At 48.3% G+C, this 16,825-nt stretch overlaps 1 protein-coding gene across 3 annotated transcripts in view; it reads left to right on the top strand.

Moving 5' to 3' along the window:
• LOC123772893 (uncharacterized) overlaps window positions 1–16,825 on the top strand; it is a 186,816-nt gene that overhangs the window by 36,962 nt on the left and 133,029 nt on the right. For all 3 annotated transcript variants that reach the window (XM_069323232.1, XM_069323231.1, XM_069323230.1), the window contains exon 3: window positions 11,916–11,983. In XM_069323232.1, coding sequence (XP_069179333.1) covers window positions 11,963–11,983 — 21 coding nt within the window. In that variant the 5' untranslated portion in view covers window positions 11,916–11,962. The remainder of the gene's footprint in view (window positions 1–11,915; window positions 11,984–16,825) is intronic.

The raw sequence follows: 16,825 nt of genomic DNA, 5'->3' as shown, positions 1-16,825 counted from the left end.
TTTGACTAATACTGGAATATGAAAGCAACGACTTGGGATAAGAACATTATTGAAGCATAAAACCAATGTTGACCAAATGTACGAGGGTTTGTAAGAGGGAGACAGGGAGAGAGGGAGACAGGGAGAGAGGGAGACAGGGAGAGAGGGAGACAGGGAGAGAGGGAGAGAGAGAGAGAGAGAGAGAGAGAGAGAGAGAGAGAGAGAGAGAGAGAGAGAGACAGAGACAGAGACAGAGACAGAGACAGACAGAGACAGACAGAGACAGACAGAGACAGACAGAGACAGACAGAGACAGAGACAGAGACAGAGACAGAGACAGAGACAGAGACAGACAGAGACAGACAGAGACAGACAGAGACAGAGACAGACAGAGACAGACAGAGACAGACAGAGACAGACAGAGACAGACAGAGACAGACAGAGACAGACAGAGACAGACAGAGACAGAGACAGACAGAGACAGAGACAGACAGAGACAGAGACAGACAGAGACAGACAGAGACAGACAGAGACAGACAGAGACAGACAGAGACAGACAGAGACAGACAGAGACAGACAGAGACAGACAGAGACAGACAGAGACAGACAGAGACAGACAGAGACAGACAGAGACAGACTGAGACAGAGACAGACTGAGACAGAGACAGACTGAGACAGAGACAGACTGAGACAGAGACAGACTGAGACAGAGACAGACTGAGACAGAGACTGAGACAGAGACTGAGACAGAGACTGAGACAGAGACTGAGACAGAGACAGACAGAGACAGAGATTGCTTCCAGAGCCAAGTGGACAAAGCTATGAGAATAGGTAAAGGAAACTAAATCCTAGAGGGCAGAAGAAACAGGGGGGGATATGATCGAAACATACAAGATACCAATTGGAATAGACAGTGTGGACAGGGACATCCCTTTTAAATTGAGAGGAAGTATGTCAGGACATAAGTAGAAGATGGATAGTCAAATGAGTCAAATAAATGTAACGGAGTACTGGTACTCATATTGGCTTATTTAATAAGTGCATATGTGACATACTAATTGATTGTAAATATTTTAGTTTACCTTGAAAAGCTTCATAGAAAACACCGACCTTACCTAACCTTCTTAGTATGTTAAGATAAGCATCTTATTGCTTCGTAATTACAATTATTACTTAACCTATACCTATAATAGGTCAAGTAATAATTGTAATTACGAAGCAATAAGATGCTTATTGCTTCGTAATAAGGGACGAGGATTCGAACCTGCGTCCGGGAGCATCCCAGACACTGCTTTAATCGACTGAGCTACGACAGGGTTAAAAAGAGTTGAAACCGAAGTTCTACTGAACTTACTGGATCCTGCAGCCTCTCCGAGACACAAACCAGGGTTTTACACAACTCTTTTTAACCCTGTCGTAGCTCAGTCGATTAAGACAGTGTCTGGGATGCTCCCGGACGCAGGTTCGAATCCTCGTCACGGCCCTTGTGGATTTGTTCATTTGATGCATCACGTTAGTGTGATATCTGTGTGTAACGACGTTCTAATATTCGCCAGCGTCTCATATGCCGCTGATGTTACCCTGTCTGTGTTCTTTCAAGTACCAGCCACATACAGTGGTGACAAAGGTACAGGGCACGCCAGGAGTATAGACACTACAGGAAGGTGGGCGGCAGAAACCGTGTCGCCACGGAGAAGGAAGGGGGGGTGGGGTGTAGGTCACTGGGAGAAGGGGGTTTATGGGGGGAGTGGGTTGTGATGGCTGGGAGATGGCATGGTGCCAGGAGTATGGCATCGACACACTGCCACACTGAGAAGTCTGGCGCCCTCCAGTCTGGGGCGCCCTGCAGTCTGTCTTAAATTATTCTCAGCTGTATTTTCATTGGCTGTAGGAAAGCTGTATTTTCAGTGGCTGTAGGGATGCTGCATTTTCAGCGGCTGTAGGAAAGCTGTATTTTCAGTGGCTGTAGTCAAGCTGTATTTTCAGTGGCTGTAGTGAAGCTGTATTTTCAGTGGCTGTAGGAAAGCTGTATTTTCAGTGGCTGTAGTGAAGCTGTATTTTCAGTGGCTGTAGGAAAGCTGTATTTTCAGTGGCTGTAGTGAAGCTGTATTTTCAGTGGCTGTAGGAAAGCTGTATTTTCAGTGGCTGTAGTGAAGCTGTATTTTCAGTGGCTGTAGTGAAGCTATATTTTCAGTGGCTGTTGGAAAGCTGCGTTTTCAGTGCACGTGAGGAAGATTCATTTCAATGCCTGTAGGGAAACTAGGAAAAAAAATTATTTTTGAATTTTTGAAAATCGCAGGGGGGGGGGGGGGGGGGGGGGTGGGGGGGGATACAGATGCCTGTATTTTTAAAATCTGGCACTTGAACAGGACCCAACTGATCTGTGACACCCACAAACCCAAGATGTTTCAAGTTAGAAAGTTTTATTAAGTCGGCCCCAAACGTCTGGGCCCCTACATTGATCAGACAGACAGACAGACAGACAGACAGACAGACAGACAGACAGACAGACAGACAGACAGACAGACAGACAGACAGGTATTCTAGTTTATAGATATAGATTAAGTTCTTTTTTCCTAACACCACCCTTCCCTTGCTCCTTTTTCGTTTTGATTCAAGAGTTACAAGTTTGTGTAACTACAGTATGTAAGTCTCTTGGAGCTTCTCAAATTCCTGACAGGAATTTAGGATACAGCGTCATTTTTCCTTTAGGCTGCGACGCTGAAGCGCTTACACAATGGCAGCTTTTGGGTCTCAAGTAGTTTCTCCGAGCCTAGAACCCAATTCTTTGAGAGAGAGTTTATGACACACTTGCCTCAGGAGCCAAGGGTGCTATGGCAGAGGAACCTGTACTGGTCGGCCGAGCGGACAGCACGCTGGACTGTGATCCTGTGGTCCTGGGTTCGATCCCAGGCGCCGGCGAGAACCAATGGGCAGAGTTTCTTTCACCCTATGCCCCCCTGTTACCTAGCAGTAAAATAGGTACCTGGGTGTTAGTCAGCTGTCACGGGCTGCTTCCTGGGGGTGGAGGCCTGGTCGAGGACCGGGCCGCGGGGACACTAAAGCCCCGAAATCATCCGTAGACTGGGATCACCTGTCAAGTGGCCCAGGCAGTCCCGACACAGCAAATAATTCGGAAAGTCGATCCAGAGGAGTTGATTTACAGAACAATTCCCGGTAAGAAGAGGCTTGCAGCGTTCAACAGAGCTACGAGTGAGTCTAGAGACAGACCTTCTCGCCTGAGAGAGTTACAAGTTTGTGTAACTAAAGTATGTGAGTCTCTTGGACCTCCTGAGATTCCGGACAGGAATTGAGGATACAGCGTCATTTTTCCTTTAGGTTGCGACGCTGAAGCGCTTACACAATGGCAACTTTTGGGTCTCAAGTAGTTTCTCCGAGCCTAGAACCCAATTCTTTTCTTGACAGTGAATGCTGCCAGGGTTTTATCTGCCATTCCGAAGAGACGTTAGTCTCCAGCGACACATGTTATAAATGTTGGCCTAACCAATAGAGTGGCCATGTGATCCCAAGTCGATGTAGTTCAGCAGTTAAGGCGACACTATTTACAGGACGGGCCGAAACGTCGTCGTCCCTTCACCTTCTAGTGTGTGGTCTGATCAACATACTATCTAGAGGCTATAGAGAAAAGAGGTCAGGCGGAGCAGCATATTCTTATGGGAATATAGAACTATTCAAATGAACAAATCCACAAGGGCCGTGACGAGGATTCGAACCTGCGTCCGAGAGCATCCCAGACGCTGCCTTAATCGACTGAGCTACGACATGGTCAAAAAAGTCGTAGCTCAGGGAGGAGCTACAGGAGTGGTTAGTGAATCTTAAGGAGTAGTTAGGATATTGTATGGTTGGAATATATATATATATATATATATATATATATATATATATATATATATATATATATATATATATATATATATATATATGTATATATATATATATATATATATATATATATATGTATGTATATATATATATAATGTGTGTGTGTGTATATATATTATACTGTGAAGTAAGAGGAAAACAAAGGTACACAATGGACAGCCTAGTGGTGCCAAAGGTATTATTCACAAAGGTTTATTATGCGACAGAGTTTAAAATTTGAATATAAAGCCTCTTAATTCTATGAGCAAATAAATTAGTGCGCTAAAGCAGTATCACATCTGCTATAATTGTTGGAATAACTTTTCAATTTATATACTTAGTGAATGTTTTTATAAATTATAGACACACCGTTTCCGTACACCTCTGATCTATGCCATGCTTTGGCCTCTACGGAAAATCTTGATAATATTGGACTTAATCACTGAATAAAGAAAATTCCTGATAGGATTTTTGGGTTCTGTTGTAGAGAAAAATGAGGCTAGGCTGTTATAGACCTACAGATCTATAGACCTACAGATCTATAGACCTACAGATCTATAGACCTACAGATCTATAGACCTACAGATCTATAGACCTACAGATCTATAGACCTACAGATCTATAACCACTGCTGGTCAAGGTTATACCTTTGCTCGCCTAAAGGTATTGAATCCTACACGTAGATCCGATTTTAAAAGGTGTTACAGATGTGACCCGCCATAAACCTTAAAAGAACAGGGTCTACGACACAGGGGATCCTGGGGCCAGATTCACGAAAGCACTTACGAACCTGTCCATCTTTTCTCAATCTCTGGCGGCTTTGTTTACAATTATTAAACAGTTAATGAGCTCCGAAGCACCAGGAGGCTGTTTATAACAATAACAACAGTTGATTGGCAAGTTTTCACGCTTGCAAACTGTTTAATAAATGTAACCAAAGCCGTCAAAGATTGAGGAAAGATGTACACGTTCGTAAGTACTTGCGTACTTTTCCCTACGCTGAAGTTGAAGTCAGAAAAACAGAGGCTGAGGACGTCAGGAACACAGGAACAGGTGATGTCAGGAGCTCAATACGTCAAGTTTGAGGGAGATGCCTTGGTTATGTCGCTGGCCCTTGCCATTACATCAACTTTAAATCCTAGTGTGGGCGTGGGAGCAGTGTGGGCGTGCGAGCAATGTGGGCGTACAGGCTATGCTGGAGCACAGACAATAGTGGTGGTACAGACTATGGGTGGGGTGTGGAGCTCTCAGGGGCACTGTGTTAACCTTTCACCTGTGGAACATGAAGATGACAGAACCATTACTGCTGGAATTAAAGCAGAGGCTGCCATACTCCTGCTCTCTGGCTCCCTGTTCTACTGCTGCCTGCTCCAGTACCCACACCTGCTGCCTGGCCCAGTACCCACACCTGCTGCCTGGCCCAGTACCCACACCTGCCTGTTCCAGTACCCACACCTGCTGCCTGGCACAGTACCCACACCGGCTGCCTGGCACATTACCCACCATTGCTGCCTGGCACAGTACCCACACCTGCTGCCTGGCACAGTACCCACACCTGCTGCCTGGCACAGTACCCACACCTGCTGCCTGCACCAGTACACACACCTGCTGCCTGGTACAGTACCCACACCTGCTGCCTGGCACAGTACCCCCCCCCCCCCCCAGTGCTCTCACACCTTTCCTATCTCTCTGCATAGTCGCAACCATTTTGGCAACACTGTCTTCACTGTAAACACCATATTTATATCCACTTCCCACCTCCCCGTCTTCACCACACACATACTCTCTCACTATCACCGTAACTGTGTTCTCTCCACACTATCTACGGCACTGTAACCTTCTACTTCACTATAGATTCACACTATCTACTTCCTATCACCTATATACCTATCAACGGTATAGGTTAAGTAATAATTGTAATTACGAAGCAACAAGATGCTTATCTTAACATACTAAGAAGGTTAGGTAAGGTCGGTTTTTTCTATGAAGCTTTTTAAGGTAAACTAGTATGTTTAGTATGTCACATATGCACATATTTAACCGTCATTACATATAGATGGTAACCATCTACTCTCTTCCATTAGTTTCCTCGAGCGAGAAACAATTGAGCCTCGAACCGATGCGAGTTCCGATGCGCATTCCGATGCGCATTCGTCCAAAGCAACATTTTCCAGTGAATTTAATTAAAACCAAGTACGCAGATTATAAGGGTATGATCAGTAGTTGAAAACTGGTGTTGCTGTAGCAGTGAAGGTCCCAGGTTGCAGGAGGGCTTCCTGTAGGAGCGGACGTCGTCCTTAAGCTCTTGAAGAAACATATGCCGCGGAGAGTCGCCTTCCGGAAAACATCTCGGGGCGATTCGTTAGCGTTAACCGAACTTTAAGTTGTCAAGAGTTTGCCTGGAGTAGTGGTTGACCCTCTCCGGGGGCTTGTCGGGTCTCTCTGTCTACACCTGGGACTTGTCGACGCTCTCTGTCTACACCTGGGACCTGTCGACGCTCTGTCTACACTTGGGACCTGTCGACGCTTCCTGTCTACACCTGGGACCTGTCGACGCTCTGTCTACACCTGGGACTTGTCGACGCTTCCTGTCTACACCTGGGACTTGTCGACGCTCTCTGTCTACACCTGGGACTTGTCGACGCTTCCTGTCTACACCTGGGACTTGTCGACGCTTCCTGTCTACACCTGGGACTTGTCGACGCTCTCTGTCTACACCTGGGACTTGTCGACGCTCTCTGTCTACACCTGGGACTTGTCGACGCTTCCTGTCTACACCTGGGACTTGTCGACGCTTCCTGTCTACGCCTGGGACTTGTCGACGCTCCCTGTCTACACCTGGGACTTGTTGACGCTTCCTGTCTACACCTGGGACTTGTCGACGTTCCCTGTCTACACCTGGGACTTGTTGACGCTCCCTGTCTACACCTGGGACTTGTTGACGCTCCCTGTCTACACCTGGGACTTGTTGACGCTCCCTGTCTACACCTGGGACTTGTTGACGCTCCCTGTCTACACCTGGGACTTGTTGACGCTCCCTGTCTACACCTGGGACTTGTTGACGCTCCCTGTCTACACCTGGGACTTGTTGACGCTCCCTGTCTACACCTGGGACTTGTTGACGCTCCCTGTCTACACCTGGGACTTGTTGACGCTCCCTGTCTACACCTGGGACTTGTTGACGCTCCCTGTCTACACCTGGGACTTGTCGACACGCTCCCTGTCTACACCTGGGACTTGTCGACACGCGCTCTGTCTACACCTGGGACTTGTCGACGCTCCCTGTCTATACCTGGGACCTGTCGACGCTCCCTGTCTACACCTGGGACCAACTATTGACCCTGGGGATGGTCAATAGTTGGTCCTTGGGAAGGATTTCGATATAAGCCTAACGTATATATATATATATCCCTGGCTGCCTGTCCCCCCCCCCCCTCCCTGACACAATGGCTTATTATCTACATGCCATAGTGGCCATTTTTCAAGTGAATACTCTACGGTGTTGCCGCTGTGTTCTGAATATTATGTTAACTAGGCGCATCTCTCGTATTCAATATCTGCCTAGCCTATGGTGACCCTCAGTCTCCAGTGGCTCCTCACTTGTCATTACTTGCTATATGATGTTTGTTATCTTTCTATATGATCTTTGTTATCTCTCGTCTTCCTTTTGCTGAGTGCGTGTACTCGGAGCACGTTTCACACCAACTTTTTTTATCTTTTTTTTTTGAGTAAAGAGGAAGGAGAGGCATAGGTGAAGGGAAGTATAGAAGTGGGAAATACAGTGAGAGGTATGAAAGCAGGCGGGCTGTCCGCCTTGCTGACACGATGTGTGGGTGTTGGCAGCTAAGCTAAGCTGGCTCCCTCTTGTCAGGGAGCTGTGAGTGTGAAAGAGGTTCTTCACATGGGTTTCACGCCAACTGCTACACTACAGAAATACAATCGCAGGGATGAGGGGTGAGAGATAAGATACAGTGACCTCTGACCACCCAGACATAACACTACAGTGAAACTTATCACCATACCTAATATCACCCCCCCCCCTCTTCGTCCTACGCGCGCGCATACGCACGCACAACCTGGTTAATTCCGTTAATTAACCTTGCTCATTCTGAAAGTTCCTCTTCTACATACTGTGACGGTAGAGTGACGGCCTCGCGTCATGCAGGTCGGCGTTCAATCCCCCGAGACTGTCCACAAGTGGTTGGGGCACCATTCCTTTCCCCCGTCCCATCCCAAATCCTTATCCTGACCCCTTCCCAGTGCTATATAGTCGTAATGGCTTGGCGCTTTCTCCCCCCCTGATAGTTCCTTCCTTCCTCTACCGACACACAGTTAATGATCTCGGGCCAAATTCACGAAGCAGTTACGCAAGCACTTACGAACCTGTCCATCTTTTCTCAATCTTTGGCGGCTTTGTTTACAGTTATTAAACAGTTAATGAGCTCCGAAGCACCAGGAGGCTGTTTATAACAATAACAGTTGATTGACAAGTTTTCATGCTTGTAAACTGTTTAATAAATGTAACCAAAGCCGTCAAAGATTGAGGAAAGATGTACACGTTCGTAAGTGCTTGCGTAACTGCTTCGTGAATCTGGCCCCAGGTTCGTAAGTGCTTGCGTAACTGCTTTGTGAATCTGGCCCCAGGTTCGTAAGTGCTTGCGTAACTGCTTTGTGAATCTGGCCCCAGGTTCGTAAGTGCTTGCGTAACTGCTTCGTGAATCTGGCCCAGGTTCGTAAGTGCTTGCGTAACTGCTTCGTGAATCGTGCCCCAGGTTCGTAAGTGCTTGCGTAACTGCTTCGTGAATCTGGCCCCTAGGTTCGTAAGTGCTTGCGTAACTGCTTCGTGAATCTAGCCCCAGGTTCGTAAGTGCTTGCGTAACTGCTTCGTGAATCTAGCCCCAGGTTCGTAAGTGCTTGCGTGACTGCTTCGTGAATCTGGCCCCCAGGTTCGTAAGTGCTTGCGTAACTGCTTCGTTAATCTGACCCTAGGTTCGTAAGTGCTTGCGTAGCTGCTTCGTGAATCTGGCCCCTAGGTTCGTAAGTGCTTGCGTAACTGCTTCGTTAATCTGACCCTAGGTTCGTAAGTGCTTGCGTAGCTGCTTCGTGAATCTGGCCCCTAGGTTCGTCAGTGCTTGCGTAACTGCTTCGTTAATCTGACCCTAGGTTCGTAAGTGCTTGCGTAACTGCTTCGTGAATCTGTACCCCTGGTTCGTAAGTGCTTGCGTAGCTGCTTAGTGAATCTGGCCCCTAGGTTCGTCAGTGCTTGCGTAACTGCTTCGTGAATCTGGCCCCCAGGTTCGTAAGTGCTTGCGTAACTGCTTCGTGAATCTGGCCCCTAGGTTCGTCAGTGCTTGCGTAACTGCTTCGTGAATCTGGCCCCTAGGTTCGTAAGTGCTTGCGTAGCTGCTTCGTGAATCTGGCCCCTAGGTTCGTAAGTGCTTGCGTAACTGCTTCGTTAATCTGACCCTAGGTTCGTAAGTGCTTGCGTAACTGCTTCGTGAATTTGGCCCCAGGTTCGTAAGTACTTGCGTAACTGCTTCGTGAATCTGGCCCCTAGGTTCGTAAGTACTTGCGTAACTGCTTCGTGAATCTGGCCCCTAGGTTCGTCAGTGCTTGCGTAACTGCTTCGTGAATCTGGCCCCAGGTTCGTAAGTGCTGGCGTAACTGCTTCGTGAACCTGGACCCAGGTTCGTAAGTGCTGGCGTAACTGCTTCGTGCATCTGTACCCCTGGTCAACAAATAATCAAGGTCCAAATCATGTCTATTTTCTGCGCAGCTCTCGAGATAAAATAAAATTGGTCCGAAACAGATTACATCTTCAGTAATTGGGTCTGTTTGGCCTTTTCCCGCTCGAAATATTTTTGTCTGAACATTTTTCCAAATAGAATGTTGTTGTTGTTATAGATTCAGCTACTCAGAACAAGTTCCAAGTAGCACGGGCTATGGTGAGCCCGTAGTGGACTTGCCTGGCACAGGAGCGGGACAAGTAGCACGGGCTATGGTGAGCCCGTAGTGGACTTACCTGGCACAGGAGCTGGGCAAGTAGCACGGGCTATGATGAGCCCGTAGTGGACTTACCTGGCACAGGAGCGGGGCAAGTAGCACGGGCTATGGTGAGCCCGTAGTGGACTTACCTGGCACAGGAGCGGGGCAAGTAGCACGGGCTATGATGAGCCCGTAGTGGACTTACCTGGCACAGGAGCGGGGCAAGTAGCACGGGCTATGATGAGCCCGTAGTGGACTTACCTGGCACAGGAGCGGGGCAAGTAGCACGGGCTATGGTGAGCCCGTAGTGGACTTACCTGGCACAGGAGCGGGGCAAGTAGCACGGGCTATGGTGAGCCCGTAGTGGACTTACCTGGCACAGGAGCGGGGCAAGTAGCACGGGCTATGGTGAGCCCGTAGTGGACTTACCTGGCACAGGAGCGGGGCAAGTAGCACGGACTATGGTGAGCCCGTAGTGGACTTACCTGGCACAGGAGCGGGGCAAGTAGCACGGGCTATGGTGATCCCGTAGTGGACTTACCTGGCACAGGAGCGGGGCAAGTAGCACGGGCTATGGTGATCCCCTAGTGGACTTACCTGGCACAGGAGCGGTGCAAGTAGCACGGGCTATGGTGAGCCCGTAGTGGACTTACCTGGCACAGGAGCGGGGCAAGTAGCACGGGCTATGGTGATCCCCTAGTGGACTTACCTGGCACAGGAGCGGTACTGTGAGATGTAATTGTGTCCTAATAGAAAATGTGGATCTCTTTTATCCTTCTTGTGTGGGTCAAGTTAACGGAAGAACATGTCAAGAAAGAGGAAATCGTACAGAAGGTGAAGTAGTCTATGGTTTTACTTGTACCATGAACGTGATAGAACACAGAAGGTGACGCGGTCTATGGATAGAACACAATTCCCAGAACTGTTGTTGTGTTGCTGTGAAAGTTAATGGAACACTTTGCGTCTGTTCATCCTGAAAATGCATCAAATGTGGATATTTTTTTCAAGGCGAAAAAGGCTCTTTGAAAAACTTTCATTTTCCCAAACAAAATGCCTTGAGCCAGATTCAGGAAGCAGTTAAGCAAGCACTTACGAACCTGGGGCCAGATTCACGAAGCAGTTACGCAAGCACTTACGAACCTAGGGCCAGATTCACGAAGCAGTTACGCAAGCACTTACGAACGTGTACATCTTTCCTCAATCTTTGACCGCTTTGGTTACATTTATTAAACAGTTTACAAGCAAGAAAACTTGCCAATCAACTGTTGTTATTGTTATAAACAGCCTCCTGGTGCTTCGGAGCTCATTAACTGTTTAATAATTGTAAACAAAGCCGCCAAAGATTGAGAAAAGATGGACAGGTTCGTAAGTGCTTGCCTAACTGCTTCGTGAATCTGGCCCCAGGTTCGTAAGTGCTTACGTAGCTGCTTCATGAATCTGGCCCCTTATCTTGGTTCATCCTGCGTGGTTGCTTATTCTATTGCTAACCACAACAGCACAGTTGGACAGACCTTTGTGAAGCCTACAGCTGACCAGACCACACACTAGAAGGTGAAGGGAAGACGACAACGTTTCGGTCCGTCCTGGACCATTCTCAAGTCGATTGGGATGAGACATTGATTGATTGATATAGATTAAGCCACCCAAAAGGTTGCACGGGCATGAGTAACCCGTAAGAGATGGGTATCGAGGGGAAGGATTAAATAAGGCATGAAAGAGGTGAGGAACAGGTAAATGGAGAAAATTTCTAGAAAGGTATTACCCCACAATCCACACCACACCCACACCTGCCACACCCACACCACACCTGCCACACCCACACCACACCTGCCACACCCACACCACACCTGCCACACCCACACCACACCTGCCACACCCACACCACACCTGCCACACCCACACCACACCTGCCACACCCACACCACACCTGCCACACCCACACCACACCTGCCACACCCACACCACACCTGCCACACCCACACCACACCTGCCACACCCACACCACACCTGCCACACCCACACCACACCTGCCACACCTTGTTTTAAAATAACTTTTCTGTTATTTACAGGTTAATGTGAAGACCTTCAAGACCCCGGACGTTCTCAGCAACCAGGAATGAGCCGTCATAGTTACAAGGTATTCTCTCTCTCTCTCTCTGTCTCTCTCTGTCTCTCTCTCTCTCTCTCTCTCTCTCTGTCTCTCTCTGTCTCTCTCTCTCTCTCTCTCTCTGTCTCTCTCTCTCTCTGTCTCTCTCTCTCTCTCTCTCTCTCTCTGTCTCTCTCTCTCTCTCTCTCTCTCTCTCTCTCTCTCTCTCTCTCTCTCTCTCTCTCTCTCTCTCTCTCTCTCTCTCTCTCTCTCTCTCTCTCTCTCTCTCTGTCTCTCTCTCTCTCTCTCTCTCTCTCTCTCTCTCTCTCTCTCTCTCTCTCTCTCTCTCTGTCTCTCTCTCTCTCTCTCTCTCTCTCTCTCTCTCTCTCTCTCTCTCTCTCTCTCTCTCTCTCTCTCTCTCTCTCTCTCTCTCTGTCTCTGTCTCTCTCTCTCTCTGTCTCTCTCTGTCTCTCTCTGTCTCTCTATCTCTCTCTCTATCTCTGTCTCTCTGTCTCTCTGTCTCTCTCTGTCTCTCTCTGTCTCTCTCTCTCTCTCTCTCTCTCTCTCTCTCTCTCTCTCTCTCTCTCTCTCTCTCTCTCTCTCTCTCTCTCTCTCTCTTTCTCTCTCTCTCTCTGTCTCTCTCTGTCTCTCTCTCTCTCTGTCTCTCTCTGTCTCTCTCTGTCTCTCTATCTCTCTCTCTATCTCTGTCTCTCTGTCTCTCTGTCTCTCTCTGTCTCTCTCTGTCTCTCTCTCTCTCTCTCTGTCTCTCTCTCTCTCTCTCTCTCTCTCTCTCTCTCTCTCTCTCTCTCTCTCTCTCTCTCTCTCTCTCTCTCTCTCTGTCTCCCTCTGTCTCTCTCTGTCTCTCTCTGTCTCTCTCTGTCTCTCTCTGTCTCTCTCTGTCTCTCTCTGTTTCTCTCTGTCTGTCTCTCTCTCTCTCTCTCTCTCTCTCTCTCTCTCTCTCTCTCTCTCTCTCTCTCTCTCTCTCTCTCTCTCTCTCTCTCTCTCTCTCTCTGTCTCCCTCTGTCTCTCTCTGTCTCTCTCTGTCTCCCTCTCTCTCTCTCTCTCTCTCTCTCTCTCTCTCTCTCTCTCTCTCTCTCTCTCTCTCCCCCGCGGCTCTCGCTAATATGATAATGTGACCTTTATAGAGGTAATGTTCTGGGTGTTCCACCTCGGGCGACCATCTGTATTGGTAATAGATTTGCTGTCAGTATATTATGGTGGGTGTGGGGGGGGGGGGTGTGTGTGGGTGTGTACTCACCTAGTTGTGCTTGCGGGGGTTGAGCTCTGGCTCTTTGGCACAGTACACACACACACACACACACACACACACACTTCAGAAACTTGTGTAAAGAATCATTCAGAACTTTGTATACCACATATGTCAGGCCAATCCTGGAGTATGCAGCCCCAGCATGGAGTCCATATCTAGTCAAGGATAAGACTAAACTGGAAAAGGTTCAAAGGTTTGCCACCAGACTAGTACCCGAGCTGAGAGGTATGAGCTACGAGGAGAGACTACGGGAATTAAACCTCACTTCGCTGGAAGACAGAAGAGTTAGGGGGGACATGATCACCACATTCAAGATTCTGAAGGGGATTGATAGGGTAGATAAAGACAGTCTATTTAACGCAAGGGGAACACGTACAAGGGGACACAGGTGGAAACTGAGTGCCCAAATGAGCCACAGAGACATTAGAAAGAACTTTTTCAGTGTCAGAGTAGTTAGTAAATGGAATGCATTAGGCAGTAATGTGATGGAGGCTGACTCCATACACAGTTTCAAGTGTAGATATGATAGAGCCCAATAGGCTCAGGAACCTGTACACCTGTTGATTGACGGTTGAGAGGCGGGACCAAAGAGCCAGAGCTCAACCCCCGCAAACACAACTAGGTGAGTACAACTAGGTGAGTACACACACACACACACACACACACACACACACACACACACACACACACACACACACACACACACACACACACACACACACACACACAAATCCTATGAATTTTCCGTCCCAAATCAGCTTGGCGCCAGGCGCTGAACCCCATCAAATCTGTCAGACCAAATCCTTAACCGAACAACACATACAGCTTGGAGAGCGACAGTCTGTAAGCCCTCCACCATCCTTTCACAACGCTTATTACACATTTTCCTTTGTAAATAAAGCTTACACAAATACTCCCTCATGTTCATTGCTACAAAATGATAGGTCTGTACTAGCCATGAGAGCACACAGCTGCAGAACTCTCTAAACCTGCTCTACTGGTCAGCAAATTCAAATTTGAAATTCAAATTCCTTTCCATCTGGAAACGGTTTCGGTTGTAACGGTAACTGTCAAAGATACTTCAGGAGTACTGGGGTGGGTATACCGGTTGTTCTGCTGGTATATCCATAGTATCCCACCACTGGTATACCTAAGCCTGCCCCTCCCACCACTGGTATACCTAAGCCAGCCCCTTCCAGCCACTGGTATACCTAAGCCAGCCCCTTCCAGCCACTGGTATACCTAAGCCTGCCCCTCCCACCACTGGTATACCTAAGCCTGCCCCTCCCAGCCACTGGTATACCTAAGCCTGCCCCTCCCAGCCATGGTATACCTAAGCCTGCCCCTCCCAGCCACTGGTATACCTAAGCCAGCCCCCTCCCTGCCACTGGTATACCTAAGCCAGACCCCTCCTACCCACTGGTATACCCATACTATCCCACCACTGGTATACCTAAACCCCCCCCCCCCCAACACACATATAACATTACACCAGCAGGACGGGCGCGCCTTGGCTTCCAAACCTGTTTTTCCACCTGCAGGTGTGGAATTGTGGAATTCAGGTGTTATATATAATTTATTATGCTTGTTCTACCCTTCCCTATCCTTACACACCTGCTATCCCAGTGAGTTTGTTGAAATAAATGCTATTGAGTCCACTGTCATTAGTCATTTTTTGTAATATAGTCAATATTAGCCAAAGCTGTTTCGAATTGGACCTGCTGGATGCATTGTCATTTCCAAAATGCAAAATTGTAATTACGAAGCAATAAGATGCTTATCTTAACATGCTAAGAAGGTTAGGTGAGGTCGGTGTTTTCTATGAAGCTTTTCAAGGTAAACTAAAATACTCACAATTAGTATGTCACATATGCACTTATTAAATAAGCCAATATTGACTATAAAAAAGTGCGAGAAGAATTTATATATATTTTTTAGTTTTTAGCATCTTTTCCCTCTTCCTTGCTTTATTTGAGCTTTCTCTTGGTTGTATATGGTCCTTGTATGTCGTTACTCTTCGAAGTTGGGGCCAGATTCACGAAGCAGTTACACAAGCACTTACGAACCTGGAGCCAGATTCACGAAGCAGTTACACAAGCACTTACGAACCTGGAGCCAGATTCACGAAGCATTTACACAAGCATTTGCGAACCTGGGGCCAGATTCACGAAACAGTTTTTACGACACCAGACGACAACTGGCCACCACGGACGACGATTTACAACGACAGACGATAATTTAAGACACCAGACGACGACGATTTACAACGACAGACGATCATTTACGACACCAGACGACGACGATTTACAACGGCTGACGATAATTTACGACCCAGACGACGACGATTTACAACGACAGACGATCATTTACGACACCAGACGACAACTGGGTACCTCGGACGACGATTTACAACGACAGACGATAATTTACGACACCAGACGACGACGATTTACAACGACAGACGATCATTTACGACACCAGACGACAACTGGGTACCTCGGACGACGATTTACAACGACAGACGATCATTTACGACACCAGACGACGACGATTTACAACGACAGACGATAATTTAAGACACCAGACGACGACGATTTACAACGACAGACGATAATTTACGACACCAGACGACGACTGACCGCAACGGATGTTGATAACGACCCAATCAGGATTGTGTGTGACAGCTTCAACGCAGCTAAGGTCGCTGGCAGATTAGCAGCGGGCGAGGCGTCGAGCAGCGAGCAGCCAGCGGTAACAGGAAGCACTGGACCCCTGACCCAGGATGTGTACATGAAGATCTCAAGTGTATGTACAGCTGCTGTCGGTGATGAGCCTGTGTAGCGGGCTGTGTCGTAACACCTTTGCTCTTGGCCTACACACACTAGAAGGTGAAGGGACGACGACGTTTCGGTCCGTCCTGGACCATTCTCAAGTCGATTGTGTGTGGCCTGTGTCGACAAACTTTAGCCACGTTATTGTGACTCGTCGCGTGCACCTTTGCTCTTCAGCAGAGGTGTGTTCGGCCCACAGGTAACATCTGCCAAGGGTAGAGAGACTGTATTATCTAGGGTGTGTTGCGGAGAGGGTGAGGAGCAAGGGTGTTGTAAGAGAGCAGGGGTGACTGCTCTTAAGAGCAGTCTTCCGGTGGCCATGGCTTTAGCGTCCCCGCGGCCCGGTCCTCGACCAGGCCTCCACCCCCAGGAAGCAGCCCGTGGCAGCTGACTAACACCCAGGTACCTATTTTACTGCTAGGTAACAGGGGCATAGGGTGGTTATCTTGAGATGATCTCGGGGCTTTAGTGTCCCCGCGGCCCTGTCCTCGACCAGGCCTCCACCCCCAGGAAGCAGCCCGCGACAGCTGACTAACACCCAGGTACCTATTTTACTGCTAGGTAACAGGGGCATCAGGAAACTCTGATGCCTATTGTTTCTCGCCGGCGCCCGGGATCGAACCCAGGACCATAGGATCACGAGTCCAGTGTTCTGTCCGCTTCACTGTGAGTCCTCACGCCAGACCTCCTAGACCGCTTCACTGTGAGTCCTCACGCCAGACCTCCTAGACCGCTTCACTGTGAGTCCTCACGCCAGACCTCCTAGAGGAGAAAAAGATTAAACGAATGTGC

Source organism: Procambarus clarkii, chromosome 12 (assembly GCF_040958095.1).
Source record: "Procambarus clarkii isolate CNS0578487 chromosome 12, FALCON_Pclarkii_2.0, whole genome shotgun sequence".
Lineage (NCBI taxonomy): Eukaryota > Metazoa > Arthropoda > Malacostraca > Decapoda > Cambaridae > Procambarus > Procambarus clarkii.
This window is presented reverse-complemented; position numbering and strand designations above follow the sequence as displayed.